The 27830-nt window shown below is 42.5% G+C and overlaps 1 protein-coding gene across 2 annotated transcripts in view; it reads right to left on the bottom strand.

Annotated features, from left to right (window-relative positions):
• znf609b (zinc finger protein 609b) overlaps window positions 1–27830 on the bottom strand; it is a 67676-nt gene that overhangs the window by 26481 nt on the left and 13365 nt on the right. For both annotated transcript variants that reach the window (XM_079158565.1, XM_079158566.1), the window contains exon 2: window positions 19269–20161. In XM_079158565.1, the coding sequence (XP_079014691.1) occupies window positions 19269–20033 (765 nt within the window). In that variant the 5' untranslated portion in view covers window positions 20034–20161. The remainder of the gene's footprint in view (window positions 1–19268; window positions 20162–27830) is intronic.

The following is a 27830-nucleotide window of genomic DNA, read 5'->3' as shown; positions in this document are numbered from 1 at the left end:
ATGCAAACAAAAGGACATGTAAGGGAGCCAACAGCTGACTGTTATCACGGATCATTTGCCATTAATAAAGCCACAGTAAACCACTGGACTGGTTTCGTTGAGCCAGCTAAAAGTATCAAGGCTCTGGATTTAAAACCATGTGACCTTGTGATGTTTGATACAGATATTATCTTTTCTCAACAACGAGACCTTTCATGCACAAACCTCATGTTTGACACAGGATAATAAATCTGTTCATGGTCACGGTTTCACCCTTTCATGTGCGACTGCTGTTACAAGTCACAGAGAATTATGTCTGCAACAGTAGCTCAATACACATCGCCGCTAAACCATTAAATCGCATTTCTTTCTGGTGCTTTTTCTGCATTACTTGCTATAAAATAAGCACGATAAGCAGCTTCTCCTTTACATGCCGATTCTGTGCGCCCGCTCATGATTTCTTTCTCGATTGAAATGCAGTTTGAACGTCAATAACATTAGGAGAGATACCCGTGCTTGATAGAAGTCTGTTTACCATTTCATACCAAAATCGAGAGCGGCGCTTCACCCCAGTTGGAAACAGGGTCCTGAGGTCAAGTCAGATAGCACACACTGGGTCATTTGGATTACCCGCAGATCTCAGTCTCTCTCTTTATCATAAGATAGCTCTTTATGGGTCGATCTCATTTTATTGGAGGAGCATGCACTGTACAAAAGAGAGGCTTTTACTATATTGTCATGCATTATCTGTTTGTATACCAACCTCCAAGTATGGGAGTCCACAGGAGGTAACATGGTTGACAAATACATTAATAAACACTTATATTATCATGTGTTATAAACAGTTTAATAAAGGTTAAATAGGGGCTTGAAAGTAAAGGGTTGCCCATTAATCTGACTGATGACATGACTTATTATGCTGTTCTGAATGTTGTCAAACAGAAAGGGTCTGAAAATGGGTAAAGGTTTTGATGGAGTTGTAGCAACCCGAGTCTGAGAAGACTATAATTGGTCTAAATTGTCCCCTGTTGGTTGATTAACCATTGAACAGTATAGATTCTCGAGCCTGATAAAGCCCGGGGAGTTCAACACCATTCCCAACATCAAAAGAGAGAAAACATCTGTCTGGAGAAGAGAAAATGTAATTCTTCCTGACACAAGGGGCCATTATTTAGTAAAAATGACTCCTTGCTGGAGTGCTATTAGTCGGCTGAGTTCTGTGTTCCCGCTTCAATTATGTAATTATTTTTGACACCGGGGGCAAAGCCTGCGGACATCTTTGGTGAGTTACTGAGGTCAAAGGTCGGTGGAGATTACACTTCTCGCTGGCTCCGGTCGGTGCCTCGTTCAGCACCAAATGACACCCAGTTAAGAAACCTGTCTCCTTTATTTGACATTAACAAAAATATATTTCTTTGTATTTTTCTATCCAAAATCCAATCATCTTTTCTTCATTAAACAAAATATGAAGTGTGCTAACCTAAGCTAGTACCAACCAATAATAGTACAACATTCCAAGTCCGCCCACTTTTTGGCGGTCCAATAAAATGCGAAGGATTCGATTTAAATCCCTCTTGTAACTGTACACACCGCTCACATATCTTATTTCACTGCGGAATACGTCACAGTGCAGAAGCTACAGACGCTCTGGATTTAAGGAAAGCAGCGTTCAAATTCTAACCAGCCCAGACGGCAGCAGCGTCTGATCAGCATACAATCAGCTTTCCAAGTGAGCCGTGTTATTGAAGTATCATGGTTATTAGCATTAAGCTACAATTGAAAACAAATGCACAAGCCTCATTTAATTTGACTACTTACATCAGCCGGGAGATGGGAGGGTAAAAAAAAAAAAAAGAAGAAGAAGAGCGGTAAAGTGTCTGAATTCAAGTCGTGAAAGCCTACCCGGTTCTTCTTCTGCAGACTGCCCTAATTCCTTCACTCCAAACCACACTCGCTCTCTGTGAAAGCTCAGAGTAATCACAGAAAGTGAAAGAGAAAACGGGAGAACACCTGACATCTATTGTAGACCACCAGCTGGTTTCTAGGCGACTCTTCTCAGTCTTAGCAGCTAATTGTGCTTTCAGGAAAGCATAGCGACACATAAATAATACAGAGAGGAAACTAAGCTGTGATGAAGTTGGTCACCCGTGACCCACAATCTCTTTGGAGCCATAATGGGTGAGCCTGTAAACAGTTGCCATATGACTGTTGACATTACAGGCTTGTAAATGACACAATCTTCATATAGCAGATCTGCGAGTGAGAATGAAGTCTTGAGTTAATGTAAAACACATTTGTATTTAAGCCTAAAAAAAATATGTCGTTTTCTAAATGGCTGCAGGAAATTCTGACACATTTTGGCACTTAACGTTACAGCGCGTTTTTAATGACGCAACAGAGCCTCCGCGTAGGGATACGGAGCCGTAAACACGAGAAACGTCTGCATGCACGCCGCACTGAGTAAACTTTCATCTCGCAGCCTTTTAGCAACAGCTGTGAATTACAGCTCAACTGTTAGAAAGACGGCTAACGCTTCCACATTTGCTGTAAAATTTCAGCGGTAATCAAATTTAATATCTTTCTTAGTGCGACACGTTCATCAGAGCTACTATTCAACGGAGGCCTGTTGATTATATACCTAAGGCGAAAGCGGCACACAAAGCCTCGTCGGAGAAGAACCTCTTCAGGTTTTACCTGTGGAGACACTCCCTCGTGAAAGGACAACACACATTAGTCAAGAGACGGCTCCTGCAGCTCCCAGCGACGGGAAGGAAAAGTGATATAAAAAGACAGAAGGCACACGGGACCGCAGGGGAGAGGACTGAGCCAAGATAAGTGGAGCTTACCAATTTGCTCACTTATGAAGCAGTGGCCTAATTTGCCCGCTTTAGAAAAGTCACAGAGGAAGAAAAAAACAACCTCCTCTCCTTTTACTACGACTATGAAACTGCAAAAGTGGACCTGGACCAGTATTTGGTAAAACTAGGGGTTTTGTTAATTACCTTTCTGGCTGTTTGAATGCTCGTAGTCGCTGTAGTGCTGTTCGCAAAATCGCCAGATTTCAGCAATTAAAACAAAAGTTGTGAAAAAAAACAGAAGCTATGAATGGTCTTCCAGTGTATTATAAAAAGTATTAAAGAGGAACTTAACACCCCGTTTTAGCTTTAACATTCCCCCCTTGACACAGGGCCACAGCCATGCTAGCAACGCTGTGAAGATGTACTGAGGCAAAGTGTTGCTAAATGCTAACATGCTTACGTCATCGCAACGCTACTTCAGTGTGTTGGCATGCTTACAGTTGCTAATTAGCACTTTGTTGTTCTAATTCATCCTAAGAGGGACTTGAATGTTTGTACCAAATTTCACATTAATTCATCCAATCGCTGTCGAGACGTTTTACTCAAAACCACAAATATCAACGACCAATTAAAAGTCAGCGGCCTTTCCTCTCTCGATTATGGCAATCCTCAAAACCAAAAGGAATTAGAAATATAACCTACAGTTCTTACTAAGAAAAAACTTCACTTGCACCTGCTTATCTCAGAGTATCTGGTGAGCTGGGTGCCTCGTTGGTTGACCGGCTCACACACCGCAGGTGGTTTGGTCCACTTTTCTCTTGTCTTGGTTCAACTTGACCTTGTCAACTTAATTCCTTCCCTTCCTCCCTCTCTATCTCTCTCTGGCTCAGCCGGCTGTCTTCAGCCCACGCCTGGTATTGTTTGTTAGACGACAGGGTGTGGGGGTTGGGTTGGAAGTGCACTGGGGTGGAGGTATTACGGGGACTAGAAGATCTCCACGTAGAAGCGGGGCAACTCGAACATCCCTTTGTGCTCGCTGCTGATAAAACGTGTTGAAAGCCTTCCTGAGGAAGTGTCTGTGTGTACTGTAGCTGCACGTTATGAACAGGAACACAACTGTTCTTCTTGCCTGGTTGGTTCAGAAGATCGTCTGTGGTTTTGACAGTTAGTGGTTAGTGGCTGGATGTTCAGCAACACATGACAACGCAACTCGAGATAGTTGTAGTGCAACATTGAATACTGGCAAGACGGGCTGCAGCTGACAATTATTTTTGTGATCAACTGATCTGCCTGTGAAATTGTCTGTAAAATGAGAGAAAATAGCATAAAATGTCCGGTATCGTTTCCCACGGCTCAAGGTGCCGTCTTCAAATGTCTTTTTATCTGACCACCAGTCCAAAAAACTAAGATATTTATGTCATGCAGGACAACAAAAAAAGTCAAATATTCACATTTGAGAAGCTGCAACCAGGGAATTTGTCATTTTTGGTTAAAAAAGAAAAGACAAAAACAATTATTGTTTGATTAAGAAAACAGTTACCAATGAATTATAACCTGTGGTTTCACTGTTGATGGGTAGAGAACTTAATCCTGTCTGAATGCTGATTCTGCTTCGCTCCATTTGGTGATTCTCTCCCTTTTTTCCCCCATTCCTCATCCTCCCACTCTGACCACAGGTCAGTTGACAACAACAGTATCTATTACAACAATAAACCACATTCTTGTCAAGGTCACCCACATGCATCTGACTGGGAGGGAGAGAGGGAGGGAGAGAGAGGGACTGTGCCGCCAGCGAGAAAAGCAGATAAAGCTGAGCCGACAAGGATTTCTTCTCCATAGTCGTAAACCTCGTCTCACGGCAAAGGGAAACCTGACAACAAACCCAGACGTTGTCATCAACAGCTCAGCCACTTAGATTCCCACTCAAATACCAGTGATTCATTCTTTGACGTCTTACAAGTCTGAGGCTTTGCGATCAGGCTGGAAAGAAATCTAGTTCCCTGTGTGGCAAACGGTTCATCAGAATGTTGACAGCTGCGACCAAAACTCCAGTTTCAGGTACCTAGACCTCACCTTCCTCAATTCAAACGCCCGAAGCAGTCGAGCTAAAATAAATGTTCCTAGACACACTAACCTTATCATCTGAGAAACACAAGATATCTATCAAGTCCCACGTATTATTCAAGGAAAACAAGTTGTTATTGAGGCTGGGAGATTTCCCCAGAGCCCCGAAACCTCAAACTATTAATAGATGTTCTCCGTTACTCTGGTTCCCTTGTGTTGACGCTCATTCTGTGGGTGGTGCCTTCCCCCAAACATTAGAAAGACAATCCGAAAGCCACACATCAAGGAACACAACCTGAATTATGCCTTATTATTTTCCATTGTTTGGTGTTATACGGGCTGACAAAAATAAACAGAAAACAATGAATATTATACTTAGCACGACATAGACTTGTCACTTTCAATGCAGGCGCCAGAGTGTGGAAACTTGTGCAACATAAAAAAAAAACATTGGATGATATATTAAGTTAATTTTGGCAACAGGGCCAAAACAGTAAATAATTATTAATAAAACGCCTGAATACACCTTGCATTACAGTCAGGAGGAGTCAAGTTATTAGCTTCCAAAAATCCATCCAAGGCAACTTAGAAAAAAGGAAAAGCAGCGGAGGTCTGCAGCTGCTCACGTGGACAAGCAGGTGATGAAGGTGCAGAGGTTAAGGCCGTGGCTGTGGGAGTGAGTGTGTATGTGTGTGTGTGTGTGTGTGTGTGGGTGGAGTGCACTGCGCTCTGTTCTGCAGATACACTGTGATCGACCTCTGCTGCTGGCCATCTCACAGAGCTCCCATTGAACAGTGTCTATCTTAATGTGCACCATTACTGAGCACTACATCCTCAAAGCCCTGTAGACTTTCACACCTTAAAACAGCTCGCACCTTTATGACAAATACTGGCGGGAGGAGAAAAGATAGTTGAGAAAGGCGGGTCACTGGAAGATAAGACAATCCTTTATTAGTCCCACGGCAGGGTGAGTTAACGCCGCAGTTTATTTTCTGATCGGCGCAGCACATTCGCGTCTTGTTTTTCGATAATTATAGTCTGTTGCTGATTTGAGTGTAATCCAGGGAGTTAAGTGAGAAGCGGCGAAACATGCCAAAACAGGCCGACCTGGAAATAAAGCTCCGTTAGCGAGTATCAAATCAGTCTAAAAGCTGCTCCAAACTGCTCGGTAGATGCACTTTGGCATGACAACAAAAGCGGATTGAAACGTTCCTGAGACGCTCGCTTAATCAGAGGACGTGTAGCGACGCGTCAGCACAATGCAGCCTCTCGTCGGGAAGCTAAAGAAATGATACCTCGGTGCCCTTGAGATCATTAAAAAGCACTAATAATCAGACTGAGGGGATGTCGAGGGAGTGAAGTGAAACCCACTATAAACGCACCAAAGCTCCCGTTCTCCGGTTCTCCGTCAGCCGCTTAGCAGAGCTCTGCTGCTCCCAGCCATCACAGTTTGATGACCTTGTTAGTTTGAGTGCCTAATCTGCTAATGCCATGATAAAAATAAACAGTCAGTGCAGTCATTGTAGTGACTCCTCCTGCTGCGATCCATGAACACAGATGTTACCTCAGTCTTCATTTATCCTGGGGACTTTATGTCAAACTGACAGTCTTAAGAGCCAGAGGGAGGAAGATACTGATGCTGTTTTAAGGTGGCGTGAATATCAAACTCAACTCTCTATATACATAGGTAGAATGTTCAAGATGTAACCTGTAAGAATGAGTTTGTCTTGTCTTTTACATATTTTCATGCTATATTTGGCTTTCATTTTCAGACTTTCCCAAGTACATTTATTCCCAACACTTTGCTTTTAATAATTTATCCCCAATATTGGATTTGAGAAGAGAGCAGAATAAATAATTAAACTCACAGTAGATATGTAAAAAAAAAAAAAATCTACAAAAACCGCAGTTGACAAGTCACGATGTATCCATTTTCGCATTTGAATTATTGATCGACTTCCACAAGTTCACACTTCACTGTGAACTTCGGCTGATCAACATTTTTGCACATTGTGCACAAAACAGAACTCCCAAATACAGTTGTGTTATAGTATTTCTTATAGAGCAATTTCCTAATATTGTATTGTGATTTGTCTTGTCTGTATTTGTTCTTAACGGTGCTCTGCCTGTATTTTAATATCTTTATTGTATGCGGCAAACACCAAGGCAAATCTCATGTATGTGAATAACATAATTGCCAAAAAAACCTAATTCACCTTAACAGTCAAGCCCTGCAGCTAACAGCAGCACATCTAATACGATGAACCAATATACGAGTACGGTGTGCAAAAATAAAGTGGATACATTGAGGTAACTAGATCAGGACACAACCCTTAGTCTGAAGGTCGAGCAGCACAGAAACAAAGCCTCGGATTTTTTTTAAGGTATATTAAATGTCACATTATTCAGCAATAACCAAATTGCCAGGACCTCTATCCTCAGCCGTATTATGAACAGTAAAAATACACCCAAATAATGTGACATAAGACTTAAGTGAATGGATTCAACAGCAAAACGTCTCACTCTTGAAGGGATACATCAACCTAATGGATGTGATTAAGTATAATTTACTTTTCCAGATGGACAGCGAAGCCCCACTTACCAAACATAATTGAATGTGCGAGCTCAGCCCCATCACCGAGGACTAAACAACTCCCCGGCCTCCACTAGAAAGGAGAGCCTCATTTCCATATCAGCTTCACCTTCATTGATCCACTCAACACATGCTCCTTCTCCCATCGCCCCGACTCAAACACCCTCAAGTCCTTCTGGGAGATTTGGAGGTAGAAAAGGTGGAGGGAAAGAAATGCACGCAGGACAATCTAACTGTCGGGGCATACTTGGTTGACTGTCCATTATTTGGGTGGACTGTGAAAATCAACAACTACATGAATCACTAATTTAGGAAGCTTGCCCAGCATCAAGTCATTCTGAACGTGCCATCAAGCCCTCAGCCCATCTGTGCACCAGTGAAGTACTGTGAAACAAACACAGTAACCCCTCTACTCATTTATTCATCATCCAGAATTATTTCACAGTTGCAACAAGGACATCCGAAGGTGCAGACAACGGTCCAAAAAAACGGTGCGTTGCTGTTGGACAGTTACGCTTATTCGACAGCTGGTTAGCTACATGGCAAGAAAACGTAATCTGAACCAATGAAATCTTTGAATTAATCTGTGTCTTGGGTTTTTAATTGAACACTATATTGATCAGGAAAGGCGGTTTGAGTGATGCATCCAAGAGTTTGAAGGCTTATCAGATGCAAACGCTGCACAAGTGGTTAACAATACCATGAAGCCAACAATCACCTTACAGGTGAAGTGAAGACAGCGCTGTCGGTACCGCTAACCTGCTGGTAGATTCTGTGCTTTTAGCTAGACCAGAGAATGTTCAGTTAAAACCGATTCATGTGGAGTTAGCACTGCGCCGAATAGCCGTTTGAATGCTACATTGCTCGTCCGCAACCGCTCACATGGTGACTCAGGAGGCAATGAGCTCTTGTGTGCTCTGATTAATGTGGCGTGCAGTTAACACGGCAGTCATAATTTTTTGTTTTCATAAAAAAAAGTTTTGGTGTTCGTCACCACTGTTTTTAGGAAGAAAGAAATAACACGAGTTTACCGGCGAACCAGCTTCAAAGGAGACGCGTTTCCTTTTTTAATTGAGTTCTGTGGATTAAATTAATGCCAATGTGAAGAGTTGTTGATGACAAACATCTAGAGAAGCTTGAGCAAAACTTGAAAGTGTTCAATTGGAGAGCAGAATTTGGTGTGGTTGGTGGTTAATTAACCCCCAAAGCAAGAGCCCTGGGGAAACATGTGAAGTAACGAGTGGAGAGTAGAGTAGACTGCGTGCTCTCCCTGTGTTTGCACGGGTTGGTTCCAGGTGGTTCTGGTTTCCTCCCAGTCCAACGTCATTCCTTTTGGGTGTACTGGGGAAAATAAAATGCCTGTCGGTATGAATGAGGAAGAATAATAGCTGCTACGGTGTTGGCCGATGGGGATTGTGATGCACTAACATCCATGAGGATTCTTCTGGTTTTCTATTCTTATTTATTTCCAGCAGCTCTGTTCTTCACATTGCAACCTCACCCGAAACTGCAGTGTATATAAAAAAATAAATAAACTGACACGACTGCTGACCGAAAAGGGTCTGGAAGAGGGAAGGGAAAAGTCCCAGCACGATATTTGATGAACACTGTTTTGACAGGAGGACTCTTCCTCTGCCTGCAACAGATAATGCAGCGCTTCTGTATTCAAGGACACCGATGCGGTCTCCATTGAGCATATCAGCATTCATAAGAGGACTGTGCTGTGGCGGGGGTGACTTTGATGCATGTGCTACTCTTGTTTAAGGAGAGGAAGCAGCAGGAGGAAATCAAACCTTCACACGCTGGAGACTAGAGACGTCGTTGGCACTCAACCAATTTTTGAGGAGAGGTTGTTTTTTTGTGTGCAGAGGACGACCTACATTTATCACTTTCAGGCTTTTAATGCAGTAAACCATGTTAGTGCAGATCATCTATAAGACACAGGAATCACAAGTCTGCAGTGTTACGAAGACTTCATTTGCTGGCCAAAGAGGAGGAATAAAAAGGATGACGATATAAGATGTCAATTACAATATTTTCTAACATTTAGTCAATAAATAGCTTCACAAACACACACACAGTTTACACTGGATGTGGGACAAGCTAGGCTCTGCCTATTATGACTTTAGTTTGGCATTAAATATTTCCCAAACTCAACACGAACTTTGCACTGCAGATGACTCAGCCAAGCATTAACTTCAGAGCTGGTGTATACGGCCGTTCTGCTCACAATAACTTCATCATAACTCTTTATATATTGTTATTTTAATACTCTCATCTCTTGCTGGGCCACGTCTGGCCCTGGTCGAAGAGCCTCTGCCAGCAGCATGAATTTAAAATGGCCATGTAAACAGTGACCGACTCCTCCGTGCCAAAGTCAAATAGTTCCATGTCATCGGGTTTGAAAGGAGTTGGCAGCAAAGCACAACTTGAGTGAGGGCGGCAGAACGATACAGTGTCTGTACACTTAGTGCATATATGGTTTATTTATTTATCTACGTCTCTTTAAGAGCATTAGATTGGGGGTGAGGATTTAAGGGATTCAGTGGTGATGAAGCGTTAAGTTGTTGGACTGACGCCCAGGTCAGCGAGCAACAAGATGCTTCAACCTCATTCTCAACATGGAGGGCTTCAGTGTGAAACTCTGAAGAGAATCCTCATGCCTCGGTTATTACGTACATGTAAGGCAAACACTGCTGAACAAAAGGAATGAGCCTTGAGTAAAGATACTCTCTCCCTCACAGTAATGACATTCTGTTAAAGCCTTGCTGATGTACGCCAACGACATCCTGATTCATGGTCATGTGGAACCATTTCTAAATTCACTGGTTCATCATTTCTCTCCACTCTTAAAAGACATCAATAAAAAACACTGTTTTTAGTATTAGAGCGATGATGTGTTAAAACAAAATCGATATGCATAATTTGTAATGTAAAAACGTTTTATAGGAAGACACTATTCCTCGATGAGAGGGGAACTCTGTGGAACAACAAACTGCATGTCAGCGTATTCTCTCGTGCAGCCGTCTGCATGTTGATGAACTAATCTTTGGGATTCTTTTCAAGTAACAACTTGTATGTATTTGCATTAATAACCTCTACAAATATAATTTATACATCATGAAATAAGCACTTTGGTATTGGGGGGGGGGGGGGGGGGGGGCAGCCTTACAAAATGCAAACTGCTCCAAATTCAACCCGATGTTGTGCACGACGCGAGCATCCATCGACTCATGAATGTTTGACATTGTTCCCGAAGGACGGACGTGTTCTCCCTTTAATTTCTATCAGCGGTATAATCCCCTTTTGAAACCCTTTTTAGGGTGAATTAGACGGGCCCTGCATTCAAAGAGATGAGTGGAGAGAAGGGGGTGGGAATAATCACAAGGGCCTGGCTGTCTGTGTGGATTAGAATGGGAAAGAAAATCCTTTCATCTCAGATCTGTGCACTTCCAAGCTCGGGAGCATGCGTGCACGGACGCAACGCACCGAAAACCTTCAGAAAACTGCTCGCAAAAAATAAAGCCGGAGACCTCTATGCTGTTAAATGTTATTAATATACACGAAGCAGCTATTTATGTTTAAACAGATGTTATTCAATTATGCTGGAAATGGGCACGGTAGTCGCTGGATTAGAGAAAAGCTTGTATAAAAGCTTTGCTCTCGAGGCTGACCTCTCAGACGGAGCGCACGATCTGACTGGCCTCTCTCCGACTTCTTAGGCTGGAACGCCGACCGCTGCTCTATTTCTGGCAGACGAGACGAATAATACCGGAGAAAAGGCAGGAAAAAAAAACGACAAACAAACAGCAGCGAACAACGCCGTGTGACAGATGAGAGAACGGATTAGCCATTATGTGTGTTTGCTCAGTTGTCTACCTCTGTGGGGGTTTAACGGAGGGTAAAATGACAAGAAGCCTGGCTGTGTGCAACAGGAGCTGACACTTCAAACACCGTGTGGCTGTGATAACATAAACATCTCATACTCCTAGGGGAGAAACAATGGTTTTATAATACCAAAGACATAGGAACATGTATTTCCGTTGAGTTAAACAATATTAATAATAGGGTTTGTAAATCTGTAGACAACCGTTGTGTCATTAGAGTTTCTCCGGTCCGGTATCTCAGAGGAAACCTGAAACAGCCAAACAAGCCACACACACACACACGTGTGTATACTTGTTTTCCCAACAGGCTATACCACCAGTCAAGTGGTATTTTTAGGACAATTATAGATAATCACACAGTGGGAGCTGCTACGCAGGACTGAGTTAAGAATCTGATTAGTCTGAACTGAAGAAGCTTGGACTGCTTATGTCTTCTGGGCCGACTGAATCGTCCCATCTAGATTAGATGTTAGCATAAAAATGAAGCCGATTAAAAGATGCAGCAAACGATAAACTCAAAAGGTGTGTTTAGGTTTAGGTGTGATCTCGTTCTTTATTTCCCACCACAGCCAAAGTATAGTAAGTAATTGTCCACATGCTAGCTAACAAACTACTGTAGAGTTAGCACCTTTAGTTCATTTAGCTAAATAAAGAAAATTAATCCACATCTATTTGGATGGTTGATTCATTATTTCAGCCAGTTTTCGTTGGTTCTATGTTCCTGAATATCTTACGTTGGTCTCACATTATAGTAAATTGAATATTTTTGGGGGTTTGGTTAAAATGGCAGAACAAAACAAGACCACGGCAGATAAAACTTGGTGGCGGATTTGTACAAGTGACGTTTCATCGACCAGAGACGACAAGTCGCAAGATGTCACCACTAAATGCAAATTCAATAAAGCATTTCATATTTTAACTTGATGCAACCAGAGAACCCGAGAGAGTGATTTCAGGAATCTCTATTCTTCAGAGGACACCAAGTATCTTTGATAACAAGCATTGGTGCAATGAAATGAGGACATTTCACAGTTGAAGCATTAGTGATTTCACAAACTTGTTCCACTTATCAACAAACTGGCTGCAAACAATCCCCATAGAAAAGTATTGGTGGTGGTGGGGGGACGTAATCCTCCCTTTAATCACTCTTGCTCAAACACTGCTTTGCTGTTAACTTCCTCTTTGTCAAACTCAAAACCTTTCACAAGCTGTTAAGCTCCTGGACTGCAAATGTCTCCTCATCCAGTGTTTCATGCATTCAAAAAACACAAGTCTCCATATTGAAAATTATTTGAACAAAACGTGTAAATTTAAGGGTCGAAGGTACCAAAGAGGACGTTCATTGTCGCCCAGTTAAACAGAGATTGTGCAAGAAAACTTACAGAGAAATCCTCTGAAAACTCTTCTACAGCCACAGCAAGTCAGTACAAACTCTGTGCCACCTCGTTGGTCTCTCACTGGTAGAAAATTCCAGTCGAGGGGGTGGGGGGGGGGGGGGCCTCGTCTGCTCCTCCCCACTGTGTGGGTTTTGTTCTGCTAATCAGACCACATGCCTCAAGGATTCAGGAATCCAAGAGCTCTCAGCCAGCTCCTCTCATTCCACATACAGCCGCAGCAGCCTGTGACAAACTATTCAGTGTGTTGGGGGGGTTAAAGACTCTATCCATTCATAACACTGTTCCTCCCTCCTTCGTCTCCTCTCCTAATCTCAGGCACTTCTTTAGCCTCCTCCTCCTCTTACCCCTCAAATGCCCTCTCCCCTCTCACCACAGCATCTATCTGCATACTGCTCACTGGGTCTGAATAGGCTCATGGTGTATTATTAGACGACGGTCCAACCGCACTCCCACTTCGGTTTTAAATAGAAAAAAAACACACCCGGGCCTGCATGAAGAGTCTCCATATTCTCCCTCTTTATTCTGGTTTGTTTCCTGCCTGGCTCTCTCCTGTGCTACTCACGCATTGAGAGGCGCAATGAGGCACACTGGAAATGTGCAGCCTGACAATGGAAGACAGCTGCTCTCGCTGCATAAGTCTTTCATGAGCTGAATTAGTGGTACAAGCCTTCGCTCTCCCTTCCCCCCTCTCGTAGCTGATCCAGACGCAGCTAACACACCTCGTGGAAAGCTTTGGGAGAGAGAAAGACTGGGAGGGGGAAACAAAGCGTGACATAGGCTTTGTTTGACAGACCTGGGATTGATTTTTTTCCCCAAAAAGAAGTAGCCCAACATTGTTTTGTCTCACTATAGAAAAAGCCCTCACGTCCATTCTTAATTATGTGTTTGAAGAAGAGGTTTCTAAATGATACCGATGTTGAAATAAAACTATTACCAAAGTGTCAAGGGGCTGAATGCCAGAAGCTTTTACAGACGGCACGTAATAATAATAATAAGAAAGGGAAACTAATAAAACAATCAACAATTACGTCTCAGAGATCAACATCTATTAAAACACTGTACACAGAGCAGTATACTGATAATATAAATCTAACATGATTATGTTACTAAACACAAAAAGAGCTTTCAGACTATGATGAATAAAACCTCATGAAATCAAAATACTCATTGAAAAACCAAGCTATCCTAATAAAATAAAAGGTACAAAGGAGCAATATTGCATTCACCTCAGGTATGATTTAAAAACAGTATTCTGTTGACAAAGAGCGTCATGGAAAACAACGTTTCAACACAAAACAAGTTCATTAAAAACAACATCAAAGCTGCCCGCGAGGCTCTCGTTGCAGAATTGGATCCGAGTCGCAATAAACGCAACCAAGACTTCTCCTTCAACGTCTTCATCGCTCCGGATTGAACTTGTGATAAAAGCAAAGCTTATTTTACACTCGATATAAAAAAAGTGACAAAAGATCCCAAAAGCCTTCAGGAAGCGGTGAGATCATGGGACACAAATCAGGCTCGGCATCCAGCGAGGTCGAGGCGACTACAGGCGGCAGAAGTTTATGACTGGAAAGACCTGGTTCCAGTATTAAATAGTTCCAAACAGAAAGCCTGTGGTTCCCCTAGACAGGGATTTCCTGAGCAACGAGGCTGTAAACTTTGTGGGCCGGCGGCATTCTTCTTTTAATTCAATATGTGAATCTGTGCCGTGTGGACTGTGAGGAATCTGGTTGATATGGTTTTCTGGGGTTACGGTTGATGACTGGGCTATAAAGCAATGATTGTAAATGTAACTGAGTGAAGGTGCAGAAATAGTGGACTGTGCCCTTAGTGATGGTAAGCTACTGAGGTCACTACTGAGAGGTCTGCAAGATAACACCAACAAATTGTGTTATAAGATGCACTTAAATGATGTCGGCATTTGTCCTCTTTCAAGGTCCAGCAATGTACAAACTATGGAAAACAAATATATTGAAAAATGTGTCTCAACTGTTTCATTATCGTCACTGACTGACTTCTTCTGATAAAAAGGAAAAAGAGACACGAAGCGCAAACAAGTAAAACACTGAAATTGCTTGAATTCGGCAGCTTTTTGGGTTCGCACCAAATGATGAGAGAGAGCCAACTAATCTTGGAAGCTGTGTGTATGTTCTGTGGCAGCTTGAGATGGAATTATTAAAAATGTATTCCCATCTCAGAATCAATCCACTATTAAGTGCTGCGAGGTTGTGTTCGTCTGATAAGCCCCGAAAACCTACATACATACATCATCAATAAGCATAAATACTAAACATGTGGTGGGAAACACACTGATGCAATTATGGTTTCATGTTAGAGAATATTCTATTTAGGTTAGGTTTTATATATATAAATATTAAAGTAGGTGTTTTCTTACCACTGTATATTTATGGAGGGTTTTGAAGGATAAATATTGTATGCTGCAGTTTATTCTTGTCCATCATGTGATTACACAAACGATGGTTTACTCTGATTCTACTGGCATGTCAGTGAGGGATAAGACGCTGTAAACCGTGAACATGTGCGGTATGCATGGTATGCGTCTTAGTCTGCAGAAACAAGCAGTGTCCCTGGGACATGCACATTCACATTAAAATGAAAATATAAAACGCTAACATTACTAAAAGTCCTTTCCAGCAGTTGTTAGGTGATTAAAGAAAGAACAAAATGTTCAACGTGTCTGTTATCGTCCTTGATTCTGTTTTATTTTCACACTTTATGTGTAGTCTGAGGTTTTTTTTTTTTGCCTACGAGCTCAAACCATTCCCCCGTTATAGTGAAGGCAGCTGCAAATGGCAGACGTGGAAAACAATTAGTGTCAAACGTTTTCTTCCTGTAGTAGTGAGGGACTCCCCGGGGGGGGGGATGCTTCTTACAGGAAGAGGCAGAAACACTGAAATCACAACCCAGCCGGGGCTGGCAGACAATTCACCACTGTGATTTAAACATTGATCAGGTAAATACCATTGGGTATTTGTTTAAAACTCTGTTGTCCAAAAGTAGGATTTGAAGAAGGCTGATGTTTAAAACTAACAAATTGAGTTATTCAGACAGTCGTCCCTGATCGGACGTCAGAAAGGTGTGTGGTGAGGGGATTTCCGAAGCTATTCGAAACTGGCAGCTTAATATGTCACTGAAATTTAGGTTAGATCTAAAAGCTCAAGATACAACGTTTGCGCAAGATGTCGAGGAGATCTAAAATATTTGAACAAGTGCTTCAGTACTGTCTCTTAATAAAAGAAACGGCTCTGCTTATCTGCCTCACAAGAGCACAGACAGGTGAGCTAACAGGCTGACTTTGTAGTGAGCTTCTTGATGTAATTTACTCCCCGTCTTAAAATAAGTCACTCTCTCTTCTCTTGCAGAGCCTTTAAAAGCCCTGGCACTACTTAACAAGGAATGAGCTGTAACACAATAGCAACAGTCAGCCGGGCACGGAGAGACAGAGAGAGAGAGAGAGAGAGAAAATAAAAGTGAAGCTAGCTCTCATGAGATCCACTACCAGAGCTGGACATCAGCAGCAATGCAGAGCGGTGGCTCTTTCCTTTCTCTTTCACAGTAACACCGCCAATGTGATTTTCCATGAGAGCTGCTCCATTTATCAAGGCCAGTGGCACATTGAGGCAGCTAACGAATGCCTTGCTCCTCTAGATTTGTATAATTAGAGGTGGGAGAGTGAGACGCGCTCAGAGGTGGTTAGCTCTTGTATGAAAGGAAGTGGAGATGATTTATTCGGCATCCGAGAGCCAAAGCTTCGGGGAGCTTTAACTTAGGACGCAGACAATGCAGCCTGGCTATTACACCTCCAACCACGGAGAACAAGACAGCGAGTGAGACACATACTGATTAGTGCTCGGGTTACACCGGACGTGGGACAGCTAGTTCCTTTAAATCAGCAGGCGAGATGTAATGAGGTTGACGAACTCCAAAATATACTCCTCTATTCAACATGCAGAGCATTAACACAGGCAGCAAACGACTAGCTGCTATGTAAAGATTTCGTGGAGAATAGTGTCTCCCTGAGCAGAGAATGAAGTCGCTCTACCTCTGTGTGTTGTTATACAAGCTACTCTGTGCTTTGTGTTCATAGCCGGGCTGCCGCCATGTTGAGAGCTTGTGGAGTCAACGGATATGCTCACAGCTTCGTGGTCAGCACCTTTAAATAATGCTGCCTTGTATTATTTATCCAGTATAAATTTTACAGTTGCCAAATAATAAAAAAAGATCAAGTCTGTGGACACTAGTTGCTGTGGCCAGAGTGTCATGTGAAATGCTCCTTTTCGGCATGGAGATTATGGATGTCTCGGTGGGATCGATGCCGTTTTGTCCGTCCACATGGCTGCGAATTCTTCTGTCATTTGCAGCAGCGTTTGCCGTTACTGTTGCCTGAGGGAACATCTATTATTGAGCTAGCGCTGTTTCAGGTCGGAGGGCATGTGAAATGCAGCATGTGTGCTAGCTAATTGTAATCTAAATGTCAAATGTTAGTCAACACTTGTCACTCACACCGAGGGACCGGTCAAATTGTTGTTTTTTCGTGTAGCGGCACTTTTTTCGCTTATACAATCATAACAAAAGAAATGATTGGAAAACAACGAATACAGAAACTGTGATATTACTCTTTACCTATTATCATTTGAGCCATTGGAACAAAACACGTTTACATATTTAATAGTCACAAAGAGTCATATCAGTGTATTAGCCTTAAAGCTTTGACGACAGCCAGGATGATTATTCATCACAACTCACTTTTCTCACAATGTCTAATCTTTCCTTAATTTTGGCGTCCACCAGTTGCAAGATTATAAGGCTGTGGTTGTCTTTTAAATATGTATCACAGCCTTATTGGTGTCACTAGGTTTGGATCCATCCCACACACATCCTCCCTCTTCCTTATGCGATAAAACATTTCAGCTTCTCCATGTGGAGTTTAACATGACAAACTCACTGACTTACAAAGCCCAAATGACACAGAATATATATATATATATATATATATATATATATATATATATATATATATATACATACATACATACATACATACATACACACACACACTTACTTGTTTTTTAGAAAAATGCATTTTTTTAACTGGGGTTGCCAACCTTAAAGCTGCTCATGAAGCCAAAGTGGCTGTTAGCAGCAATATCATCACATCCTTTTCATCACGTTTTCAAGGATACCTTTCACCGGCTAGCTATTTGAAAAGCAGTTATGACCCCCGTCCTTTATTCGGTGTTGAAAACCCGATTCATGCGGTTCTCCCTCTAAAGCCCTTTCATTCTAAATACATTACGATTACAAAGACTTTCCTGAATTTCCCTTTCACAGCAGTCAGCCCAAGGAGACTCTCCAGCTTGCGTTCATGACTGGGTGTCCTGGATTCAAGGACTCAAAACAGGCTTCCTCGCAGCCCATCCCCCCACACCACTTTCAGAGCAGCAGGAAGAACGACGAAGGCGTGCTTTGCACCTCCCCCCCACACACACACACACACAGCGCTCCACCAGGCATTGCTGGGGCTTGTGGGATTACGAATGGAACACGATGACAGACAAAAACAGTCCTCAGCGCCTCCCTGCACCGCCGTCTTTTATTCTCTCGGAGCATGAAAAGGCCGCTATGAGGCACACAATAGACGCGGCGATAGATCAACTCTATGAGTGAACAAGATAAGTGTGGGTGAAGAGCTACACGGATCTTCATATTGTTCTTGTGAGATTATGTCAGGGCAGGAATTGTGTGAAGAAAAACAAAAGTGGAACGAGATGAGACATTTACTTCACTTTCACAGGCGTGATGTGACGTATATAGGGCTGACAACATGTGTTGTATTGCTGTCGGACATTAGTTTTACTGGCTCGTGTTATAGTACAATACAAGCTGGGATTCATTTTTAAAAGGAGACATTTCTAAAACATGAAGGCACTTCCTTTTAATCAAACCTCTGCTGTCAAGAAGGGGAATAAAAACATTTCCTGTAGCTGGTCTGAGCATCATATTCGTTAAGGGGTGGCAACAAAAGAGAAAGCAGCAGTAGGTCGTATTTTATGCATCACATGTCAGACGGCTTCAGGGAACGGAGAGCTTCTCCAAGCCTGCTGTAAACGACAGGCTATCACGAAGCACAACGTCAAGAACCCTTGAGCATTCAGTCCTGTTGTGTTCATTCATACCGTGATAATTAAACCGATGAAAGACAGTACTGTTCAAACGATACACAGACAAAAACAACTCCACAGATATTATTAATGGCTTCTGGGGGAAAAAAGACAAGAGCGTTGTTGCCAATACATTTCAATAACTAAGTTCAGGGCACAATATAACTTTTACAGCAACCTCCAAACTGTGGTAGCAGGCTAGCTAGCATAGCGTCGTCTAGAGCTCGACTTTTGAAACCACAAGAATGTTTGTATGCAGGTTCCTTTGATATAAGAGATTAATTACTGGAGTAATTGTCTTTCTTGATACGCTAACACGGTGCCAAACATCCATGCAGCATCAGAAGACAGTAAGAATAAAAGCTTACCTTTTCATTTTTCACCTTCTTTAGCGTCTTGCATTCTCCGTTACCGTTTTCCACCTCCTCTGGTTCAGTTTTTGTCGTCAACGCTGGTACTATCCCTATCGGTTCAAGTGCAATATTCCCCATTTGATTGGCTTCTGCCAAGTCTGTGGATTGTGTGTTCTCAAAGGACGCATTGCGACTATTCCCCAAAGCGACCTGGGTTTGAGACACGACGTCCTTCTCTGCAGCCGCTATCGCCACGACCACGACCGGGGCTCCGTCTGTTTTGTCCTTCTTGCTTTTCCCGCCGGCCCCTTCTTTCTCCTTTTTACCACTCAGCACATTTCTGGAGGCCTTGCCCACTTTTTCCACGTTCTTTCCAGAAATGGAATTGTTGCCGGCAGCTGCCGCACTCGCCGCCGTACCCGTCGGCTCCCCTTGAGTCCGCCCCGTCGTTTCCTTTTTGCCGCCTTCCCCGGCTGAAGCTTTGCTACTATTGTCTTTAGAGTTCTTACTGCGCTTGTATTTGGATTTGCTCTCCTTGCCTTGAGCTCCGGACACTGGACTAACAAACCGGATGTTGTCGGGCAACGCCGCCACTGCATTGGGTGGTGCCGCCATGCCGTCTTTGGTGCCAGACATCTCGAGTTTGTCCTTCTCTAAATCAGCGTCGAGGTCAATAATCAGATTTCCAACACCGATATCCCACTCATCCCCGCTATCGTAAGTGTCCACCGCATTAGAGTCCACACCTTTCCCGCCTGCAGTGCCACCACTTAGGGACATTTTAGTGCCAACGGCCCAGGATTGCCTCAGTGAGGTCCGACGCCCTCTCAGACGGTTGGGACTCGGGGGCTATGGTTGGAGAATCCTCACGGTCTACTCGTTCCTGTTCCATTTAACCACATGTTGCCCTAGAAAGCAGAGAGAAAAGGATTTAAATTAGTCTGCTAATACATAGAAATAACAGTACGGCTGCTCTAAAAATCGCTTGATCGTCTTTGATGTGACGGCACAATCCACGATGGTGATACCCGCTGGTGTGACAGCGCTGCTCTCGAAAAACCCTCTCCTCATAATCACTCCCCACAGTCGCCATGGCAACCGTGGGAAGTGTAGCTCGACTCCTGCTTTGACAGCCGAGGTGGCCCCACGGTTCTGAGTGACTGGCTCTCTGTTCACAGGGCACCGCTGATAGTGTCACCGCTGATAAATTAGGAGTAGCCAGCCTCACGCGTGGTTTATAGAGCCGTGCCTTTTCAACCCAAGCACACAATGCTAATCTCACGTTAGCAGAGGAGCTTAAAAACATGAATGAACCAGTGTGTGGCTCGGGAGAACATCGGTTTGTTGTATTTGCTTACATAATACAGCCAAAAGGTCACCGTGTTTCATGTGTTTCAGCAAATCGCTTCCAGGGCAGATCACACTTTTGATCAACATGGATGTAAAAAACATTTATTTATCCATGATTGGAGTTTAGAAGTCTGTAGGTCCTTTTTGTTTTTATCTTAATATTTACAGACGGTTCTTTGTAAAATACGACAGCGATTGACTAAAAAGAGTTAAACAGGAAGAATGTGAGCATCAACGTGCTTGTTTTTTGCTTGTTCATCGTTAGTGACTGTGAAAATAAATCTCTTAACACCTTTATTATGCGTTTCAGTCACATAAATTATGAAACGGATTACTAATGTAAAGCCTGTCGAGTTTGCCTTGTGAATAACACATGCTATATCAATACAGTTGGCCTTGGCAGCTACACCAGGACCATTACTGCGCTTAAGTATTCGCCTTCAGCGTCGGCCAATTAGTTTGCCCATTTTAAATACTACAACCAAAGCTATTTGGAATAGCACAAATCTTCTGTGAGGAAAAATGAGCTTAGCTGGTTGTGCACCAGAAGTGCTATAATGACATGTTTTTTTTAATGGCTTCCTGTACAAATACAGCCATTTATACTCCAATATGTATGATTGCATCGTATGGTTTAACCCCGGAGAAGCTGTTACTACCCTGGTGCTAGCGGTACCAGAAAGAGTCCATTTGTCTGTTAATCCTTTGCTTACAGCCCCTCCCGAGAGCTCACTGCATGTTGGTAAATAATTAACACTCACTTCTGCAGTTGTCATCTCCCCGTGCGATCGAGAACATGACGGATGAGGAAGCAGGAGCACAAAAGGCTCTGGAGTGGTGGTACGGGGGATGAGATCAATATGGCCTCATTCACGCATTGGTTCTGATGGTTCTCTTTGTGCTTTGTAGAATATGAAGCTTCACAGTTCACCGCGGGGGGGAATCGTAAAGAAATTATGTTCATGTGTTCTTATTTCTGGTGTAGTGGAGTTATGAATCCTGGATTTCTTTAGTGGATATCTGGGTTTAATTGGTGAACTGAATCGTGCTGAGATGTAACTGGTTTCAAAATAATAGCCTTTCCCTCATACTTCTCCTCAGTGGGCTCTCTTAATTAAATACGTGAACTGGGGAATTGATGAAACACGAGAAACAAGCATTATTGAGAGCTCCACTTGCTCACTGAAACCCCACATTATTCGTTACACAGCAGACCTGCACAGAATTTAAACCACAAAACCGCGAAATTATGACAAATTCACTGCACCTCCTCAGTCTATTAGCCCGGACTAAATACAGCTCGTCTTGATGAGCTTATCAAGTCGAATCCTGAAGCTTCTCCGATAACTATGACCGCATCCAAAGAGATTGTATGGGGGGGGTATCAGCATATTTTACGCTTCATTACTGTCGGAAGTACAATTAAATTAAGCTCTCTATAATGGAAGAGCTCGATGAAATATTATATATACCCATCTGTCCAGCTTTGAAACTGCATACGAGACGAGCCCGGTTTCATCTTCCTCAGGAAATAAAGAGACGTGAAATACAACAACTGGACCCGACTGTTACAGTCTCTAAAGCAGTCATTTTGCACCATCTACCATTACTCAGCTCTCATTAGAACAGGCCAAAATGGCAGCTGGATAACGTAACGCACAGAGCTCCTGTTGATTCGGTTACGGTCCGTTCGTATCACCCCCCCCCCCCCCCCAGCAGTGACGGAGGTGAAACTGTTTGAACAATCATTTGAACACCGTGCTCTCTGCGTATTCCTCACAGATGGCTCCCCAGAGGAACAACAGTCAGTGGCAGGTTTTCGGAGGGTGGAGCGACGCAGCTGTCCCTGTTTGACTGGGTAAACAGTCGCGAGGTCTAATTTGTCCAACACCTCCACAAAAGAGAGGTTGTAACTCTATCGGCGGTTGACCTACTGTACTGCCCTTAGCTGGAACTGCAGCGCAGGCCCTTTTGAAAAAAGCCCCGCAGAGGAAATGTCCCAGTGAGTGCCCTGTTGAGCGAAAGGCATGCAGGCTGTGCAACTCCCAGAGTGCTTGTCCTTTTTTTTTTTTCTTCACAGATCCAGTTTCATTCAGCAATCTATCACAGGGGCCACATAAGCTGCAGTGGAAGTGCAGGAAAAAGACTGGGGAGAGGCGATTTTATTTGTGGTCGATTTGCTGTGGAGCACACAGTGAATCAGACCTGGCGTGGTGGAGTCTTCTGCACGTAAGGAACACAAAAACTAAAAGTAGGATGTTTGTCTGTCACCGGACATATCTAGACATTTGGCTGACTGTTTGTGACAGACTGGTGTGTATCTAGAGGGTTTGCAAAGAAAAGGTGGCAAATAACAAGTGCAGTTGTGGAATATGACAAGAGACTCTTACTGGGACTTTCTTCTATCTTTTAAAAATGCTAAAACATCGGCGTTTGTGTGCAGCCGATTCTAAAAAAATAGAACCGACATGGAACCTTTTTCTTTCTACAGCAAACATAACTTCCATGTGTTTCATGTCCTGTATGTCAGAATGCAGAACAGGTATTTATAGTTTAAATTACACAGATAAAAAAAAAAAAAAAAAGAAGCAGCTTCTCAGCTCAGGCATGGATGAGACGTTCCCCCAAATTAGGCTTGTGTCGACATGACGATTTCACAGTGTGATTATCTGGGCCAGAACAATTCTCTGTGCATGATCGCGTCACAATAATTAAGTAAGAGGAAAATCAGTAACATAGCTACTGTACTGACAGAAATGATTGTTTTATTCCATTTTAAAACATTCTTTTAGGGGAAATAGAGATGTGAGCAATGCTTTCGTCACAATAAATGTGTGTTAGTGGAGCCAGGCCTTTGTTTGCGGTTGTTCCTGATACAATTTTAAATCATAACACACAATGCTACAATGTTTTCAGTATGCGGTAATGATAATTATGGCCTCATCTCTGCTCCCAATACACCGACTCTCATTAAGGGCTGAAAGATTCTTCTCCAAAGTTGCTTTAAATCATCTTGCAGAGAAGCAGAGGAGAGTCTGGGTTTGTCGTAGATCACAAAGGAGGTTTTAACACCTCTGAATGTCCTCTACACGCCCCGCATAGCTGTGGCTCTGTGGATCAAACATGCACTGACTGGTTGAACAGTGAGCTGCATATACAGGAGCTCTGAGGCTGGGCCGACACCCAGCCAATAACTGAAACAATAAACCAAACAGTTTGTTTATTTAATGTCACTTTCATAAATTGAGAGTGTGTTTGGGTTTGTTGGCTTTGGTCGGACAAAATAAGCACTTTTAAAGACATATTGTTGGGCTCTGCATCTTATTTTTGAAATATTTATTTTCTTTAGACTGAACAATAGATTATTATTTAATTAAAATAGTTAGTTGCGTCCGACCCACATCCAAACAAGCCAGTATGCCAACTCTGTAGACTTATTGAGAAATTCCCAAACAAAATGGTTCTTTCGGTGAGAACAGGATCGGATATTTTTACTTCACTTCCTATTAAAAGGGAAGGTAATATACATTTTAAATGATTCAATTAGCACTACAAAACTGGCCATAATCAGTCACAACAGTGCGAACCATAACGAGATCTGTATGTACTCGCCAACATTAAACATGTATAGATTAGTTTTTGTTTAAGTCCCGAGGACAGAAGGCAAAGGGTTGTTACAAACTGGAATCGTACAGTCTTCGCTCTGCAGGTCATTTAAAAAGGCAGGGCCCCGGTCCAGAGAGCCCCACAGTAACCTCCATGTAATTGGATTGTGTGCTTGAGCTGATTACCAAAATAGAAATGTACCGAGCCAGTCCAGGTGATGGGAATCAGGAGTCTGTGGGGTCAGCCGGTATCTTTATCAGGAAACATGTCAACGACAGGAAGTGCGACCTCACTGAAGCCCATCTGAAGGCATCACATAGATGATTTAGTTTGTGGTCCCTATGTTTTATGAAAGCATGTGTATATTCACCTTTAGATGAAGGTTGGGGCGATAATTCAATATAAATAAGAAATATATATATGAGAAACTACTCTTTTCATTTGTATTTAATTCACAGAAGTATATACAAATCTTTTTATTGTATTACCACAAAACATGCTATATTGTGATATAGATATATATATTATTAGAGATAAGAAATTACAGATATAGTGATAGACAATGTTGGGCACATAGCAGAGCCCTACTTTGTTATACTCAACCTAAATTAGAACTTAAATGAGGTCACTGTGGTTGGTATTTGTAACGGTATTATTGCCAAAGGGTTTGGTTATATTTATTTTTTATCCCTGACTGCAGCAGCTTTCTGCATCTATTGGACTGCAGCTGTATGACTCAAAACGACAGTCACGAAACAAGTGCAAAATATGCAGATTGTTCTCCGGCTGATTAGGCTTTAAAATCCAGACTCACACACCACGCACCCTAAAAGTGCATCATTCTCCACTGTAGTTTTTAGTGGAGCAACATAACTACAGTGATCTGTCTCTTTGTCTTTTTATTATAAAGTGACTCATCCCCTGCTATTATCAGCATCCTGCATGCTTCTTCCACCGTCACATCAAGACCACATCCACACTGAGGTGATACATTAGCGTACAGCGTTTACATGTTGATACGACTTGTGTTTTCAGGTCATTTGATTTAAACACAGCTCATAAATTCTACCTGTTCACCAGGCAAAGAATATTTCCAGTGCTGCTTCACAGACTGTTGAATTAATCGCTATTTTATGATTGCCGTGTCGTCTGACATTAAATGCACGCGCTACACGAAGCATCAGCTATGCTGACATTCAAAGTGAGCGAACGCAGATAAGAGTTAGAGGCATCAGAAAACTGGCTTTTTCTTGACATTACTGCCAACGTACTCCTCTCCATGTCTGAGCAGGTGTTACATAGTTTACAAAGAGCAAGATTTGTGAAACGCTCAGTTTTTGGTTAGAAAGACGACGGCTCACTGTGAACTAAAAGGGCAAAACAGAGGGAAAATAGATATGGTTTAAATTCCTACACATGTAGCCTGATTTGTGCACTAACGTCTAAAGATAAGGAAGAAAACTCAAAAACAATTTAAGGGACCTTCTGTCAAATACTTCCAGTACGACTAAAGTTTGGTTGATGTGATTGAAAATTGCTTCATAATAGCAATAGGCAATATAGAAATTCCCCATCTGATGTTTCCCTACTGGCTTTGAGAAAAACAATATACAAAATGACTGTCCTGAAGAGAGAGACGGCCATATACTGAGAAAGAATTGCCTGCATTATTCCACCTTCTCCCTCTCGTACACACACACACACACAGCGAGAAACGCTGCCCTCATTGTAATTATCTCAGCAAAAAAGTATAATATATTATAAATATATTGAAAAATTAATCATTTCCAAAATTCACAACATGTTTATCTAACAGAATATTATGCTTCACTTCATATTTGTTGGAGTTTAGCCTTTCAAAAACAACAATTATCAGTGCGGTCATAAAACCAGTTTGCCTTCCAACTGGGCAATCTAGCAGCAATGTAACGGCTCCATAAACCAGGAAGGTGCACTCAGCAGAGTGCAGAGCTCTGCCAGGTGTGTCTGCAACGACCGCTGCTGTATTGTGCGATTGAATAAAAACAACCACAATTGACTTTAAACACCCCCCCCCCCCCCCCAGCTGGACACAAATGGCCTCTAAGGCTTTGTAAAACACACTTAATTCAGACTGAAAAACAAGCAGCGATGTATGCAGGCAATCGGCTCAGATTTGTCCTACAAGACATTTCATACAATCTTGCCAAAAGCGAAATTATAGACACTCAGCAGTATGTATGCACTGGTAGTTCAATCAGCTGTTTGCCAACAGTTTCCCCCCTACCGTGTCTTTGAATGCACTCAGCTGTTTTATCACTAGCGGGCCCTACTGGCCAGGGGCCGGTTAAGAGTAGTGAGTGACGAGTCAGCAAGCAGTCAATGGCAGTAAAAAACGGGCAATAAAAGGTGTTTTTGAAAATAATGTGAGTCACCGCAACCACAAAAGCATCCTTAAGCATGCAGCTATAGCTGGGCACACAAAATATTATACGTTTGCTGCAGCAGAATGCAAGATTAGCCGTGGACAGAATCGGGGACTCACACTCACTCACTCGCGGACGGACAGACGCGACATATTGTGTAAGGGAAACAGTGAAATTCATAGTTCAGTTTCCACGCTATTAGTGACTTGAAGAGAAAAATGTAAAACAAATCTTAAGTAGTTCTGTAAAAATAATAATGCAGACAGATAAGCGCATAAATGAAGAAAACGTGTGGGCTGGAGACAGCTGACATCTTGAAGTGAAACGTCTAATAGTGGAGAAATGGAGATAACTGCCAACAAATAAATGAAGTGTTACTTGCACTGTAATTATTTTGTATACTTAACCAAACATGTTTTTTAGATAATGACTAGCACCAGATAAGTAGGCTAACTATTAGCATCTTTTATTTGTGAGGTAAACTTCCTTCAAAATGAGCATTTAACTCGAGTCCCAGCCATGTTTGTAGATCGACGGCTTACGCTCACTTTGTTCTGTCGTTTAATCTTTTGATATCACGATCAAAGATTTGCTCTCAAGGTTTTAAAGTAGCTGACAGATGAAGTCAGCTGTGTGTGAACTGCAATCAAATAGAGCTAAACATCAGTTTTAGAAGTAAGCAAACATTTGGTTCAGACGATTCAACGCTTAATTAAGTGCATCTATTGACATTTGATGGTTGAAATGCTTGCCTCAGTAAATGACCTCATCCTCATTCATGCCAGCTATGAAGTAGAGACACACGAGTGTTCGTTCTCTGAAATACTATCAGAAATAACTCAATTCCAGCATGGTGTAAACATAATTACCCAATCTTTATAGGAAGGAAAACATAAGACACATATATGACACTTCCAACGCCATCCTTTCGTCACGCCGTAACAGTTGTGACCGGTTTAAACGGAGTACAGATAAATAATCAAATTGTGGCTCGTCTGTGGCCACCGCTGATGCAGAGGCCAGAGTGGAAGGAAACCCAGATCTTAAAAACCTTGACAAGGTGCCAGATTGATTTTTCCTCCGGCAGACACAAGAGAAGCTCCATTAACATGCTCAGCCTGCGCACTCCGCCATGATTTCTGAATTACAGAAAGCAAGGCACCAAGATTATCAAAACACGTCTCATTATCTCCGCTCACTTCATCCCATAATTGAG

This window comes from Pholis gunnellus (assembly GCF_910591455.1).
Source record: "Pholis gunnellus genome assembly, chromosome: 1".
In the NCBI taxonomy this organism is placed as follows: Eukaryota; Metazoa; Chordata; class Actinopteri; order Perciformes; family Pholidae; genus Pholis; species Pholis gunnellus.
The sequence above is the reverse complement of the archived record's forward strand: the minus strand, read 5'-3'. Positions and strand labels throughout refer to the sequence as shown.